Source organism: Ammospiza caudacuta, chromosome 5, assembly GCF_027887145.1.
Source record: "Ammospiza caudacuta isolate bAmmCau1 chromosome 5, bAmmCau1.pri, whole genome shotgun sequence".
Classification (NCBI taxonomy): domain Eukaryota; kingdom Metazoa; phylum Chordata; class Aves; order Passeriformes; family Passerellidae; genus Ammospiza; species Ammospiza caudacuta.
In genome coordinates, this window is record NC_080597.1 from 17,284,706 (window position 1) to 17,301,754 (window position 17,049).

The window sequence follows — 17,049 nt, forward strand, 5'->3', positions numbered from 1 at the left end:
AAGAGGTTCTCCTGCACAGAGCTGTGCTTGTGAGGCTCACACCGGGTGGCAGAGAACCAGTTCTCAGGAGAGACGGGAAAAGAAGGGAGAATGTGGGTTTCGGAGAGGGAAGGGAAAACGCTGCGTAGCAGCACTATGCCAGCAGCAGCAGCAGCAGCAGCAGCAGTGTGGTCTCAAGAGCCTCCCCAGCACTGCATCCAGTGATGACCAGGTTGGCTCCAAAGATCAAGGAACATGCACAAGGAAATGCTATTATTCCCCCACCTCTTTCTTTGAGTCCATTTTCCCTCTGAGAGCTTCATCTTGTGCAGAGACACGAATCTCAGAATCTCAGACGAGGGGATGTTTGAGAGGACCACTGGTGGCATCATTTGCTTCAGGGGTGCTCCCGGCAGGTCTTTACGCTCTACACTACAAAGGATTGTGTTTGGATAGAGGTTCTTAACTTTCTCTGGGGAGAGAGACTCCACAATCCCTGGGCAATATTTGGGATTGGTGAATGGACGTTGTTTCTCCTTGTTCCCGCATGGGAATCCTTCAGGTCAGCATTGTACCAACTGTGTTGGAGCTGACCTGATATTTTGTATACGTAAACATCTAAGTTGTTAATTTGTGTATATATATCCCCTGTGCACATATTATATGCTAGAAAGCTTATCAATTATCATATATAATAGTAAAATATCATAAAAGCCAATAGAATAATATAATATTGTCAACTACATGAATTATGTAATTATTATATAATGAGAAGAAATTATTCTAAAGGGTCAAATATTTAATTTTGTTTAAAGAATGCAATATAGCCAATATTAAGCGTCACTCTTAGTTGTGATACATATTAATGCTCATAGGGCACTTATCTCTTATATATAATATAGCATATTATTATAAGGTTTTCATGAAATTGGTACATTTATAGCATACTTACCAATTATATATTATATATTGCATACAAGAATGTTTTTTATGTAGTAGTAAAGACATATATCGTGTCTCTGTCTGCTGGGAACACACAATTATGTTCTATAGTTAGTGCTTTTATGAGTAGCAACCTGGAAATTTTGTTGCTCTTGATTCAATAAAGGAGAAGATTCCAGAACCTGGAACGTGCAGGACTTTAATGACCTCAACCAGACCTGTAGTGTAGGTAAAAGCGACAAGTTGTGAATCTGAGCTTGTGAAGAGTCTCCTTGAAATTGGCCAAACTTGCAGTGGTGAATTGGTTCTAATCAGAAATTAAGTCCAGTTGACCGCGGCCCCTGCGACCACAGAAGGCCAGAAGGGCCTCCCTTGGAAGGATGCTTAAAAATGGTCTTGTTGCAACCCTGCTGCCAAGGGCAGGGACACCTTCTCCTGGGCCCGCTTGTTTCAGACCCCGTCCAGCCTGGCTTGGAACGCTGCCAGGGATGGGGCAGCCACAGCTGCTGTGGGCAGTGTGTGTAGGCAAGGGCCTGAGCAGCCTGAGAGGCAAGAATTTCTTGTGCATCTCCAGCCCAAGCCGGCCTGCTGTCAGAGGGAAGCCACTGGGCCTGGTGCTGTCCCTGCAGGCCCTTGTCCACTGCCACTCTCAGGTCTCTGCTGGGCCTGGTGCAGAGAGTGAAAGGCCGCAAGAAGGTGCCCCCGGAGAAGGCCTTGGAGAACGCTGGGGCCAGGAGTGCCACCATGAGGACAGCAAGCAGGGCCTGGTGTGGCCGTCAGGGCGGGACGGCACAGGGCAGGCGCTGAGGCCCTGCCAGCTGGAGCTGGGAGCTCTGGAGTGCTGCTGGCAGAGAGCCGTGGGAGATCCGTGCAGCAGCAAATACACGGCTTCTAGATGTGTTAGAAAGCAGAGAAGAGCTGGAGAATGAGCACTGAAAGAGTAGGGTGTGTCCCTGTGGGGAAGAAACTTCACAACGCCAGAGGTTATCTCCAGGGAGGACACAGAGGAGTCCTGTAATAGTATTGGAATAAAGGGAGAGGCCAAGGGACATTTCCCCTTGGGGTGTCTCGATTTCTTGAGACCCAGGACAAGGCCGCAGCCTCCTTTTTTATCCTAATTCCCAGGTGCATCACCCTCTTCCTTCCCCCACTGCCTGAGGTACTCGGAAGGAACAAGACTTTTCCAGTTTCCTACTGTATGGAACCCCTCTGCCACTTTGATTGTGGAGGCAGGAATGGCACCATACACACGCACCAAGCTTCATGCACAGCAAGCAACTTTTATTGAGTGCTCTCTTCCTTTGCAGATCTGAATGTCTGCCTGGTCAGTCCACATTGGTTGAAGCAGTTGCCACCCGGTCAAACAGCCAATAGCTGCTGGTGTCCCCAACGGTCCGGGCCTGCTCCCTAACGGTCCACACTGGTTAAGTTTCATCATTAAAGTACTTATAGAATTACTTCTGCTTCAGTTCTAAAATTAGGATGAAATGAAACCGTGAGGCCTTCAGGCAAGCTGTTGGCCACCACAATAGCCCTCTGGTTTATATCTTTGTAACCCTGCAGAAGACACAGGCAGGGAAGGGGGGGGCACTGGGCTCACCCTTTATGTAAGGCGGGGTTCCACCTTTCTAGAGCTTAATGATGGTGCTGATGGGGTTGAGCATTTTTGGGTAGGAATCAGGGGGAAGAGCTACAATAGCAGCCTGCGACTCTTAGATGGCGGTTCATCCCTGCAGTCTGTGTAGCTGTGCCTGTTTATGCACAGAAAGACAGACCAATCTATCTGGAGCTGGTCACCAAAAAGACATCTTTCTAATGCAGAACAATTGTGCTGGGAAACTCTTTCTGGAGTAGAAAAAAGGAGTGCTCTCCAGAGGCCTGGTCCACAAGTGGTGTGGGGAAGCCAGGAGGATGCTGTCATGCTCATTCTTCAGAAAAGCAGCAGGGCTGAAACCAAAGTGCAGCTTTTATAGACTCAGAGATTTAACTGAAGCTCAGCATGGAGTCAAGGCTTTGACTCCGTGATCCTCAAGAGTGCCTTCCAACATGGATATCTATGAGATTGCCAGTGGAGGGCAGCTGAGAAAAAAGACAAGAGAAGGGCCAAGAGAGGTTCTTTGAAGAAGATTCACTCAAAGGCTGCCTTAACCGGTACCCCAGGGCCCCTGCGACAGTCTGAGCTGGGGTGGGGACAAAGGGTGGGGCTGGGCTGGCTGTGGTGTACTGTGATGTCCATGACGTGACGGGGCCATGTCACAAATGGGGGCAGCTATACAAGGCCCCAGCAGGTAACGCTGGCCCTGTATTGCTTGGGCAAGCGGTGAGTGCACACATGGTGGGGAGGCTGGGCTAGGGATAAGGGCCAGGGCAGAAACGCAGTACCCGGGGCTGGCTTTTCCCCCTGCATCCAGGAACAGCCCCTCATGGCCCAGCTTTGGGCAGGACACCGTGCTGCTACTGCTGCTGCTGCTGCTGCTCGGGCAGTGGAACGGGCCTGGCTGCTGCCAGCTCTCTGGGGTCCTGTGCTTCCTGCTCCCAGATCCCTGGGATTCCTGTCCCTGCTGCCCCCCCACAATCCCTGCTGCCAGCTGCCTCCCTCTCAGCCCCTCCCTCTCAAGGCCTTCTCTCCATCCTCCTGCAGACCATGGATACCTGGGTATTGTGGCTCTTGCTCTTGCCAAGTTTAATCCAGTACCCACAGCCCGTGGGTGATGGCTTGGACGAGGTGACACGTCTGCGAGTGGAGGTGCGTGCCAAGCTCCAGGAAGAGGAGAAGATTCGTCTGCAGCGGGAGGTGGAGCAGCTGGTCCTGCTGAAGCAGGGTGTCTTGGCCTGGGGAGACCTGCTCTCCTCTGCCCGGCAGCACTGGCAGCTCTGGGCTCTTGCTGGGCTCCTGCTCCTTCTCTTGGTATATGTGGAGGAAAGGGAGCCTGAGGACAGAGGAGCAAGGAGAAGGACATGATGGTGTAAATGAAGAGGAGGTTGAAAATGTGCATGCACATGAAGAAGACTTTGGAAATGAAGATGAAGGAGACAATGAAATGGAGGTGGAGGAAGACGACAGTGATGATGGCCGTGCAGAGGATGTCGACAATGCTGCTGCCAATGAAGCTGGCAATGAGGCTGCCAATGCAGCAAACGTCAATGACGTTGGAAATCAAGTGCAAGAATTTTGTGATCGTGCCGACAACTTTGGAAGAATCATAATGGAGCGCGTACAGTGGCCTGTGCAGGACCTGCAGGGAGGATGCATGTGGACAAGAACCCTGATGGAGCATTTTGCAATTTATTTTCGACGGGTCTTGTCCAACAGTTTCTATCCGGTGCTGCAAGGAGCCATTGGGGTGGGTAGTGCCTTCGAAGGTTGGACTCCCCGTGAGCAGGATGTTGTGTACCATGTGCTTATACCCATGACACCTCCCCGAGGGCACAGCTTCCACCTAGAGCTGGGCACTGCACGGCAGAGGCGCTTGAGGAACTTCCACATCTGCGTGCAGCAGGAGTGCACCTGCACGAGTGAGCAGCAGGGTGAGCACATGCTGTGCTTCCTGCACCACCCTGAGGAGGAGCTGAGGAGGCATCAGGATCCCAGCCTCCTTCATACCCTGTGCACGGGCTCCTACCTGGACGTGGAGAAAACTGCCCGCTGGTTCTACCAGCTGGTGAGAGCAATCTGGCCGGCTTTGCTTGAGTCACACAGTTGGCATTTAGTGCTGCTGCCCCCCAGACGCTCCTGCCAGTTCAAGGTGACCAACGGCAGAGAAAGCTACCGGATCGAGATCCTCTTTGGGCTGCGGCAAGGCAACTCAGACGTCTTTGTGAGTAGCCAGCCTAGGCAAGCCCACACCTCCAGCACAATCTGGCCAGAGAGCTACGCTGTGGCCGAGATGAAGTTCTTCAGGTACATCGCCAGGCAGGCTCCCCCTGACAGCTTGCACCTGAAATGCCTGCAGTTCTTCACTCGTCTTCAGCTGGGCTTAGGCTTTTCCACCTATACCATCAAGACCATTGTCATGCACCTCCTGAGCATCTTGCCCGCGTCACAGTGGCGCAGGAGACATTTTGTGAGCCGGCTGATGGATATCAGCGAGAGCCTGCGCACGTGTGTGGAAAGGAGACGCCTCAATCACTTCATTGTGGGCAACCAGAGGCTTCCTGAGGGCATCCGTTTGCCCCCAGAGGTCCTAATGGCCAGGTCACGCAATCTCTTCCATGACCTGGTGATGGATCCCGTTGCCCACTCTCAGGCAATGAACCAGTACATGGATCTGCAGCATTGGTTCAAACGTATCCTTAAAAATGAACAGTGAAAGAGGCTCTCCTGCACAGAGCTGTGCAGGTGATGCTCACACCGGGTGGCAGAGAACCAGTTCTCAGGAGAGATGGGAAAAGAAGGGAGAATGTGGGTTTCGGAGAGGGAAGGGAAAACGCTGCGTAGCAGCACTATGCCATCAGCAGCAGCAGCAGCAGCAGCAGTGTGGTCTCAAGAGCCTCCCCAGCACTGCATCCAGTGATGACCAGGTTGGCTCCAAAGATCAAGGAACATGCACAAGGAAATGCTATTATTCCCCCACCTCTTTCTTTGAGTCCATTTTCCCTCTGAGAGCCTCATCTTGTGCAGAGACACGAATCTCAGAATCTCAGACGAGGGGATGTTTGAGAGGACCACTGGTGGCATCATTTGCTTCAGGGGTGCTCCCGGCAGGTCTTCCCGCTCTACACTACAAAGGATTGTGTTTGGATAGAGGTTCTTAACTTTCTCTGGGGAGAGAGACTCCACAATCCCTGGGCAATATTTGGGATTGGTGAATGGACGTTGTTTCTCCTTGTTCCCACATGGGAATCCTTCAGGTCAGCATTGTACCAACTGTGTTGGAGCTGACCTGATATTTTGTATACGTAAACATCTAAGTTGTTAATTTGTGTATATATATCCCCTGTGCACATATTATATGCTAGAAAGCTTATCAATTATCATATATAATAGTAAAATATCATAAAAGCCAATAGAATAATATAATATTGTCAACTACATGAATTATGTAATTATTATATAATGAGAAGAAATTATTCTAAAGGGTCAAATATTTAATTTTGTTTAAAGAATGCAATATAGCCAATATTAAGCGTCACTCTTAGTTGTGATACATATTAATGCTCATAGGGCACTTATCTCTTATATATAATATAGCATATTATTATAAGGTTTTCATGAAATTGGTACATTTATAGCATACTTACCAATTATATATTATATATTGCATACAAGAATGTTTTTTATGTAGTAGTAAAGACATATATCGTGTCTCTGTCTGCTGGGAACACACAATTATGTTCTATAGTTAGTGCTTTTATGAGTAGCAACCTGGAAATTTTGTTGCTCTTGATTCAATAAAGGAGAAGATTCCAGAACCTGGAACGTGCAGGACTTTATTGACCTCAACCAGACCTGTAGTGTAGGTAAAAGCGACAAGTTGTGAATCTGAGCTTGTGAAGAGTCTCCTTGAAATTGGCCAAACTTGCAGTGGTGAATTGGTTCTAATCAGAAATTAAGTCCATTTGAACCCGGCCCCTGCGACCACAGAAGGCCAGAAAGGCCTCCCTTGGAAGGATGCTTAAAAATGGTCTTGTTGCAACCCTGCTGCCAAGGGCAGGGACACCTTCTCCTGGGCCCGCTTGTTTCAGACCCCGTCCAGCCTGGCTTGGAACGCTGCCAGGGTTGGGGCAGCCACAGCTGCTGTGGGCAGTGTGTGTAGGCAAGGGCCTGAGCAGCCTGAGAGGCAGGAATTTCTTGTGCATCTCCAGCCCAAGCCGGCCTGCTGTCAGAGGGAAGCCACTGGGCCTGGTGCTGTCCCTGCAGGCCCTTGTCCACTGCCACTCTCAGGTCTCTGCTGGGCCTGGTGCAGAGAGTGAAAGGCCGCAAGAAGGTGCCCCCGGAGAAGGCCTTGGAGAACGCTGGGGCCAGGAGTGCCACCATGAGGGCGGCAAGCAGGGCCTGGTGTGGCCGTCAGGGCGGGACGGCACAGGGCAGGCGCTGAGGCCCTGCCAGCTGGAGCTGGGAGCTCTGGAGTGCTGCTGGCAGAGAGCCGTGGGAGATCCGTGCAGCAGCAAGGACTCGGCTTCTAGACGTGTTAGAAAGCAGAGAAGAGCTGGAGAATGGGCACTGAAAGAGTAGGGTGTGTCCCTGTGGGGAACAAACTTCACAACGCCAGAGGTTATCTCCAGGGAGGACACAGAGGAGTCCTGTAATAGTATTGGAATAAAGGGAGAGGCCAAGGGACATTTCCCCTTGGGGTGTCTCGATTTCTTGAGACCCAGGACAAGGCCGCAGCCTCCTTTTTTATCCTAATTCCCAGGTGCATCACCCTCTTCCTTCCCCCACTGCCTGAGGTACTCGGAAGGAACAAGACTTCTCCAGTTTCCTACTGTATGGAACCCCTCTGCCACTTTGATTGTGGAGGCAGGAATGGCACCATACACACGCACCAAGCTTCATGCACAGCAAGCAACTTTTATTGAGTGCTCTCTTCCTTTGCAGATCTGAATGTCTGCCTGGTCAGTCCACATTGGTTGAAGCAGTTGCCACCCGGTCAAACAGCCAATAGCTGCTGGTGTCCCCAACGGTCCGGGCCTGCTCCCTAACGGTCCACACTGGTTAAGTTTCATCATTAAAGTACTTATAGAATTACTTCTGCTTCAGTTCTAAAATTAGGATGAAATGAAAGCGTGAGGCCTTCAGGCAAGCTGTTGGCCACCACAATAGCCCTCTGGTTTATATCTTTGTAACCCTGCAGAAGACACAGGCAGGGAAGGGGGGGGGCACTGGGCTCACCCTTTATGTAAGGCGGGGTTCCACCTGTCTAGAGCTTAATGATGGTGCTGATGGGGTTGAGCATTTTTGGGTAGGAATCAGGGGGAAGAGCTACAATAGCAGCCTGCGACTCTTAGATGGCGGTTCATCACTGCAGTTTGTGTAGCTGTGCCTGTTTATGCACAGAAAGACAGACCAATCTATCTGGAACTGGTCACCAAAAAGACATCTTTCTAATGCAGAACAATTGTGCTGGGAAACTCTTACTGGAGCAGAAACGAGGAGCAGTATCCCTTTGGCTTGGTCCACAAGTGGTGTGGGGAAGCCAGGAGGATGCTGTCATGCTCATTCTTCAGAAAAGCAGCAAGGCTGAAACCAAAGTGCACAGTTTATGGCTTGTTGTAGGCAATACTGTCATTTTAGAGCATGTGTTGAAGGATATTCTTCTGTTTATGTGTGCTTATCAAATAGTTTATTCTTTTTCTTTCAAAGTTTTCTTGCTCCTTTGACTCTCATGTTTCAATTTGTTCTTTAGATCAGTATTTCCAGGGCCTTGAGATTGATGTCTTAAGATATTTTTATCAAATATTGCAAAACAATCTGCTATATAATAGATACATTAAGTAACTATAACCCATTGGAAAGGAAAATACCCTATTTACATGTTATCTGGTCGAAATAGAAAGGGAACTGTTCTTAATTAAAGGCTTCTGAAGGGAAACTTACTTTGAAATGCTTTTTTTGCCTATTAAAGGAAAATTAATAGAAAATCATGCAAAGTTGCTTTATATTTCCTTTTGCTCATGTCTGCTTCTCTTTCACTTTCTTTCCTTGAAGAAAAAAAAACCAAAACCTTCCTTATTTTGTGTTTCCTTCATTAGCCAGCTGTTTAGTACAGAGAACTTAAGGATTTTCAATATTTTCATTTTCAGCCCCCTCTCTTCCATGAAAGAAGTACTGAGGAAAGTAAAAACTTTATTTTTAGAGGCAGTTAAATGCCTGGTCAAAAATCCTTCCCAAGGGGATTTTTTTGAGGGCCAGATAGGAATTTTTGGTCCCGTTTCAGTGGTGAAAGGGCAATTTGGAGGGGATAATTTTATTTCTCAGCATCTCTCGATGGATTTGTAGATGACAGCTATTTAGAGGGAGCAGAAACATCAGTGATGTCTCAGGAAGGGGCTGGAAGGCTGCTGCTCCTGGAAGGACTGATGCAGACATGCAGCAAATGCACAGTTGGGTTGCTCCATGACAAAAGGTGCGGAATGGGGCTCCACACCTTGTTGGACACAGGGAAAAATCCCAAAGAACAGTTAGCTTCTACAAGGGATTGTAGAATCTCTTCTGTTGGGCCACTTTACTACCAAGGGGACTCAAAGAGCTTCCCCCACCAGTCCAAATCCTACATGTGAAATGAGAGCCACCTCTTCATTACTGAGCAATATTCTCCTTTTCCTGAGGCATGCAGCAGCTCCTGGCAGAGCATGAGGCCGATTTTCCAGCCATGCTGTGGCAGCCACTGTGCCACACATCACCGCTCCCCTCTTCTATTAAACGTGTGTTCATTCACTCTCCTATCTACAAGCTTTATTTTCAGGGTGAGAATGGCAAGGATTGAGAACTCCCTGGGAGTGTTTAACCACTGCCAAGCTCCCCATTGTCATCTATATTTGTTTGGTAATTCCCAAGAACAAGCACTTTACATCACAAATCCATTTTTTTTTTCAGAGGCCCTTGAAGTGCTTCAGAAATCCCAGTTATCTGATCTGCACAGTTTTTTTTTGTAAGGTAGGTGTGCACTGGTTTGGGCTGAGGTAGTTTTCTTCACAGTAGGTCACGCATGTTAGGTGTTGGCAACCAATTGAAGAAGAAGGATTGTTCTATCTTCCTTTCCCTTTTATCCAAGTTACACTGAATTTCTAAGCTACCCCAATGACAACATCTGCCTTTTACTCACTGAGTTTATTCCAGGGCTTTTCACTTCCGAAAGGGGGCCTGCTTAGAGGATTTCACCACAGAATAAAATTATATAACACACATTCACCATCCATATCTTTCTATATATTATACCCTATGCTGATAGAATTGTTTCCTGACACAGCCTGTTGAGTTGCTCTGTGCTAGAGGTTTGCAGCAGAGGGGGCAGAGCCATTCCATGGAACAAACAGCACCAGCGCTCTGTTTTTATTGGATATTTTATCAACATTTTATTCTGCTTGGTTCTATTCCATTGCTTCAGTGGTATTCCTGCTTTGCAGTTCTCCAGTTTATCTTTACTTTTACAGGCTTTTTAGTTTTTCTTGGGCCCAGACCACCACATTTAGCAAACCTAACTTTTCTTTGTGGATATGCCCCTTTCCCCAAAACTTTGTTTCTGTGATTTCATGGATACTTCAAAGGCAACTTTGGACTTCCGTTGAGACATCTAAGAACTGGGAAGCCATATATAACACCTCTGCTCACAAAAGAGGAAATATTTAGTTACATCACAGGGGCAACAATTACTCTGAGCAAGTCTCAGAACTTTCATTAATGGCATGTTGCAGCACAGACCCCAAGGAACACCAGGCTGAGTATTTGTGTACCCATGGGAGGAGTACGTGTGGTTGTTTGCCCACAACTTGGGATATGAGCTGGTGGGGAGACTGGGATCTGCACACAGATGTGGCCAAGAAGTTCAAATCCTTAATGTGTTACTGTTTTTCACCAGCCAGTAGTGAAGGACTCACTGGGAGTCTTCAAAACAAATGAAAAAAAATTGAGGGCATGTTTCTTTTTAATGAAATTCTGTGATTGACTATTGAATTAAAAAATTAAAACTAATTTAGCTGGAAATGGGATTTTGAAGTGAATTGCTTGCTATAAGATGACTTAACACTTTATAGCGGATTAATCTTTTACTAATTTCTGTTCTGAATTTCTTTAGTTTTGTTAGCACAAGAGAAAGCTAAATCTCTTCTGTAGAGATAAACCACCCTGACAGTGAGGCTGAAATGTGGCTGGAATCACAATCCCTTACTATAGCTGAACTAATAGTGGTACTTTGTCAAATTTCCCATGCAAATAAACATTTTCTCCAAAATCTGTTTAAACAAGCTTCTGTACTGATTGACCACAGCATTAGCAGAGGCCAAGGTAAAAGGGATAGACATAACCAAAGCCAATTCTGCCTTTGTGATCTTGTTTTCTCTGGTGCTCAGCCTCTGAAAGGAAAAAGATATAACAAAAGGTCTTTTTCAAAACCTATTCACTCTCAAGAGCTTAGGCACTAAGTTCTGTCCTTTCCTAATTTTCAGTAAAACAGTGAAAAAAAATACCCAAGTACATCTGTTTTAGCTTGCAAACAGATGAACTTAAAGGCCTTCCAAAAGGTGTTAGCAATTGGAGTTGCTACTTCTGAATTTTTTGAGATTTTCCAGGTAACATCACAAACTGTTTACATTCAGTTCACTTTTTGTTGGTTTCTAGGTTTCTGATTTCCACATAACTTGAATAACACTGAGAGGCATTCTTGATGTTCAACAAACAATTGTTTCCTCTCACTGCAGGACTATCCATCTCCAAAAGGACTCCCTTCTGAGTAGATTTAGGCAGGAACATGTGCTAAAGCACAGCTTTGGATGCCTCAAACACTTCACTCCCATGCTATGGAACCCTTCCAGCTTGTTGGCATACGCTCAGTTGTAATCCAGGGAAATCTCTTCAACAGCCAAAGGCATATTCCCATGATGATACCTTATGCCTTAGCAAGGACAATCCTTTGGAGTGCTCTGTGAACCTGCTGTCTTATGGAAGTATTTATAAACATGCCATGGCAATAATATCTCCATTTGGCTGTCTTTTCTGACTCACTTCTGCTTCTAAATGGCTGGGAAGGAGGAATGAAATGTTTGCATGCTGACAAATACCATTACAATCTAAGAAGCTCCAACCTGGGAGCCCCAGGCTTTTCTCCCACTAAATTCTCAGGATCTCCTCAGTGCTGTAATGATTGGTAGAAATCTCAGGCACTTGTGGTCAGTGTGGCAGTCACTCTGTGAATCCTGACAGCCATCCAGATGACCCCATTCCTAATCTAGAAATTGGGGTGAACAGGACCCTAAATCCATGGCATGCCCTTTATGCAATTTGTGTGTGACTAAACATGGATTATTTATTTATGTTGTGTTTTGCCATACACATACATATGTGTGTACAAATACTTCAGATTTAGATTTCATATGTAAAATCAAGGTCTATTTTTTTCCCCTGAATAATTTTGGAACAGGTGGAGCATGTTGAACTATGGACGTTCAAAGAGAGGCAATGATATTCAACTTGGTAGGAAAGCAAGAGTTTTTTAAGTTCAGCTTTTACCGTTGTACCTAACTGTTCTTTCCCTGCCTGCCTTCACACTGAGTCTGTGGTTGCCTGAGGCACAGAAGAAAGCCTGAGTATCAGAAACCTGTGCTGCAGGATGTGAGGATGCTTTGATGGAGACATCAAGATATAATGCTTTCTTCTTTTGAAATTTTGTTGAAAAATGATAATTTAATTTTTTTTAACATCCTGAGATTTTCTTGTTTAACTTTCCCCCATAAAAATGACCAATTGCTTCAAAATCAAACTAGACAAGACCCTTTTTTTGAAATAGCAGAGTTCATCAGGAAGCTGCAACTAATTGGAGAGAACAATGTATGCACCAAAGTAGGTTTAAAACCAAAACCTCCTAAATCTTCAAGGTCAGGGAGTGCTATTGTTTAGAAAGCTTGCTCAACTGACACACCAGCTTCTGCATACAAACTACAGAAAGACATAACCAACACATCAGCATTTTTCCACTTTTTGTAAAACGTGTGGATTCTGGCCTTTCCCAAGGCAAAACTCTGACAGACCTTGGTTTTCATGAATTTTGAAATTAAACTTGCTGACTTCTTAATGTGAAATTACATTTTTATTTAAAAATTGAGTTAAAGACATTTCAAAGGTCTCTAAATTAATTATACTGTTCTAAAATTAAGCATTTGTTTTTCCTATCTGAAAGAAATGGTGCAGGTTGACTGGAAATTCATTTGTTATTGTTGAAAAATTTTATACAGCTTTTTTTTTTTTGTTAAACAAAGAAACCATGTGTATAGAAAACCTCGCTCTGGCCACTAAGTTGTTGTAATATAGAAAAAATAATGACAATACACAAAGAGCTTTCCTTGCCCATGTGTGTACCCATCTGATCCCTGGTCCTGTCAAACCTTTTCAGTAGCGATCACTAACTACATCCTCACCTGAGATTTGGGTATCTGGACTTGCATGTGACAGAAGTGTCAGAACACTGAACCACTGAGCATAACTGGAATCAAGCTAGGCTGTTTGTGTATTTATTTTGGGATTTATTCTCTGGGCAAAGGCTATTTATTTTTAAAAAGGTACAGTAATATGGGCAATAATGTCATAGAGGTGAAAAGCTAATTGCTCTGGTTTCAGAAGAAATGTGACCAGCAGGCAATAAAGAGAGATGGGGGCAGAGAAATCAGAAGGAGGAGGGCTGTCCATGAGGGGTGTCCTGTGTGCAGAGGCCTTTTGAGGCACCCTGTGGAAAAACTGCCTGTAACCAGATGTTTAAAAAGTGTGTCTTCATGTATGTGTGTAAGGGAAATGAATTCAGATCGCCCCCCCATGTCTTCAATTTTACACATCCCAGCTGCTGGCTGCCTGCTGCTCTGCCTTTGATATGCTCTGACTTTTAGTATGTTTCTGCGTGTTAGCTGAAGTTGAGGGAAAGAAAATCAAACTGTAGAATCACAGAATATGCTGAGTTAGAAGGCACCCACAAGGATCCATGAGTACTCCTGGCCCTACCCAGGACACCGCAACAATCCCACCCCTGTGCCTGAGAGCATTGTCCAAATGCTCCTGGAGCTCTGGCAGCCTTGGGGCTGTGACTATTCCCTGGGGAGCCTGTTCAGTGCCCCAGCACCCTCTGGGGGAAGAACCTTTAATGATATCCACCCTAACTCTCCCCTGACCCAGCTCCAGCCGTTCCCTCGGTTCTGTCCCTGGTCACACAGAGCAGAGACCAGGGCCTGCCCCTCCTCTTCCCCTCTTGAAGGTGTTGAAGAGCACAATGAGCTCTGGCCTCAGTCTCCTCCATCTGAACAGACCAAATGCCCTCAGCTGCTTCTCATGTGGCTTCCCCTCCAGACCCTTCACTGTGCCCGTGGCCTCCTTTGGATGCTCTCGACAGTTTAATGTCTTTTTTACATCATGGTGCCCAAAGCTGCCCTGAAACTCGAGGTGAGGGCACCCCAGTGCAGAGCAGAGAGGGACAATACCCTTCCCACCAATTGTCTCATTCTTATCTAGCCCAATCCAGTCTCCAGATCCCAAACTTCAGATTTGGGATGTACACAGCCTGGCTGTCCTCCGCCAACAGGCGTGAAGCCTTCCCAAGGTGGGAACACACTTGGTGGCACCAAGCAGATGGTGAGTTTGTTGGCAGTTCAGCCCTGGCAATTCTGCGAGACAAAACGAGGCTGAGGCTTTGGTGATTTTTCAGTTCTCATGTTGTGACTCTTCTGCTGATGGCAAAAACAATATGGGATCATGAAAAGCACCTACTGCCCTCTTCAAGCTGCCACCCTCACATGGAAAGTAGCAGCTCTTCAAAAAAATAGCAGAGAAAAACACATTCCCATTCACAAGTTCACATTTTCTGAAGCAAGTAAATTATCCTGTCTGAAGGTTTTGATCTGAAAAAACATAATCTCCTGTAAGGAAGACATCTAACATCCATCTGGATTGCTAAACTGAGGCATGATTCTGAAAGCAACCACAAGCAGGGCTCTGTGCAGGTAATACTGAGAAATTTCAATTAATATTGGTATTATCAACCCTGCCTCCAAAAGAATTGAATACATAATGTGAGGTTACAAAATGGCACTGTTATTCAGCTACTGCTGAGACATGGGGAGAAACTAGTATTATTATGCATTTAAATTATGGGGCAGGAAGATTAATGATGTGCAAATTAGCTTCATTCTATTATGAGTTATTTTTGCTTTCATTAGCCACTATCATTCTCCAAATGCCAACATTGCCTTACATTTACAATGTTCAAATGGTATATTAAATATTAAATTATATATTGATTCACCTAATTTTCCATGCTGAAAGGCACTGAATACAGAGAAAGTTTTTACTTCTGTGAACCTTTGTCAACTATTGCTATCAGAAAGCATTCCCAAAGTGCAGTTTGCTTTAAATTGCAGGGCTCTGGGATCATCTATTATTCTTTAGCTTTTCAATTAGAGACAAAGTATTAACACAGTCTGCAGGTTGCTCTGCCTTGTTAGAAATTCTCACTGTATCATTATCATATCATCGTTTTCTGTTTGCTGAGTTCCTTATGGAAGAGGGATTTTCTTCCTGGGGGATTGTTAAAAAGATTTACTTCTTTGACTGTCACAATGCAGTATTTCTTCCACGAGTCACTTTTTACCTTGTAATGCTTCTACGAAGTGTGAGCAGTCACCTCCTTCACTCTCTGGTTATGTTGCTGTGGCAAAGACCTTTTCTCATTAATCTCACTGTTAAATCATTTCTTTTCCTTTTAACATCATGGCAGATATAAAGTGAGTCCATGTATACAAAGTTTGAAAATTCCGTAGTTTTTGATTCTAGTTTTTCTTTGTAAAGAAGTGTCTTGCTCTTTGAAAATAATAATTAATTTCATTGGGACTAAGTAGGCATAAGGACAACTCAACCCAGTTGAGGTTAGCAGCATCTGCTTCCTTATACTATCGGTTTTAAAACAAATAAAAAGAGTTAGCTTATGCATATCCTGCATGTCATAAGAGAAAAGAGAATGCTTTAGATGTTAGTGTGTTTTTCTCCGCTCTGATTTTTTGTCCTGAGCATTTTTCTACCCTGGAGCCAGAATTATCTGGGTGCTGGCAATAGGTGAGCCCCTCCTAGCCCCAGCTTGCTTTGGATGCTGGATGGCTGCTCCACAGCATCCCTCCTCACCTCTGGAGCTGACAGGATTCCATGATGGATCTTTGGAGTTCCTTGGCCTCTGCTCCCTCCGATTCAACACCTCTCACACAAAACCTGTGTGCAGCCACTTTGCTGGGTTTGTCCCTGCTCTCCTCATCCCTGCCTGCCCTCCCCTGGTGTCAGGAGCTGCTGGGCTTGGGGATGGGGCTGCACCTCCCCAGAATGATTAACACCTCAGGGAGCACAGGGGTGTGGAACAATGTGGGTGCTCTGCCCCTCAGCCTCCCTTGGACTGGGACATTGCATTGGTGGGGTTTGAAATGGCAGATTTGGAGCACAGATCAGAGTGTGTACACATCAGAGCTCAGGAATTTTGCCAAAACTCAAAGCATGAAGATGCTGAGCTAGAATGTGCCACCTCTTCTGTAATTCAAAGTAATGACTTTTAAAAGGCTCTGACCAAGTTCAAAGGCCTCCTTCAACCCGTGGGAAGTGCAGCTTTTAAAATGGCTCTTTTCTAAAAGTCACACTCCTTAGGGGCAATGAAGGAGAAGAATAATATCTCCTAGTACTTCTTTTATGCATTAGATGTAACACTGTCATTAAGGTAGGAAAGTGTTAGCTCAGGGAAATATGGGATATGTTTAAGGCAATTTTTAAATGAAAAAAAGCCGGAAACAATCCATGAGTATCTACCTGAAACACTGGATTAGAAGTGATAGTGACCTTAATTTTTTTTTTACATGACCTAGATTTAAAACTTAATTTTAATTTTATGGAATGCAAAAAAATATATTTTATTGCCCTGCCTATAGTAATTTCTGTACTAGGATTTTGCTATATGATCTGCTGAAGAAGGAATTATGTTCCATTCATAAGATGTGCTGCTGCTAGAAGTTTTAGAAATATGCTTCCACCAATGTTTATGCCCTCATAAAGGAGATTTGGTAGTTAGTTGCCAGTTTAGAATCTCATTTACAATGTGCTGTGATGATCTGAATTACCCATTGTTTCTCAGTGTATGTTTCACCTAAAATATGGTTTGCTGCAGCTGTTTGTATGGTAGGAGAGGGTGGGGGATGATGGATGAAAATGTGTGTAACCTCTGAATCAAGAGCAAAGAGTGTAATATCTTTAGTAATGACATCTTGAAGTTGTTTGCAAAAAAACAAAGAATGAAACGTCTCAACATGCACATTTCCTTTAATCACCTGCTGGACAAACTTTTTCTGCTTTGGTTTTTACCTGAGGCTGGATGTGAGCATTGTCATACTGCCTGTCAACCTGGAGTAAGCAACATCTGGCTGCCAATCAGGAGTTATATTCAATACCTGTAGAATTTAATTTCT

The 17,049-nt window shown here is 45.3% G+C and overlaps 1 protein-coding gene across 1 annotated transcript; it reads left to right on the forward strand.

The window, feature by feature from the left end:
- The first annotated feature begins 203 nt into the window (after window positions 1-203).
- LOC131557864 (inositol 1,4,5-trisphosphate receptor-interacting protein-like 1) lies at window positions 204-6,959 on the forward strand. Its single transcript, XM_058805335.1, is given in 5 exon segments — window positions 204-211; window positions 1,551-1,696; window positions 3,540-3,825; window positions 3,827-5,227; window positions 6,782-6,959. Coding segments are annotated over 5 exon segments (2,019 nt in total).
- Window positions 6,960-17,049: the final 10,090 nt, after the last annotated feature.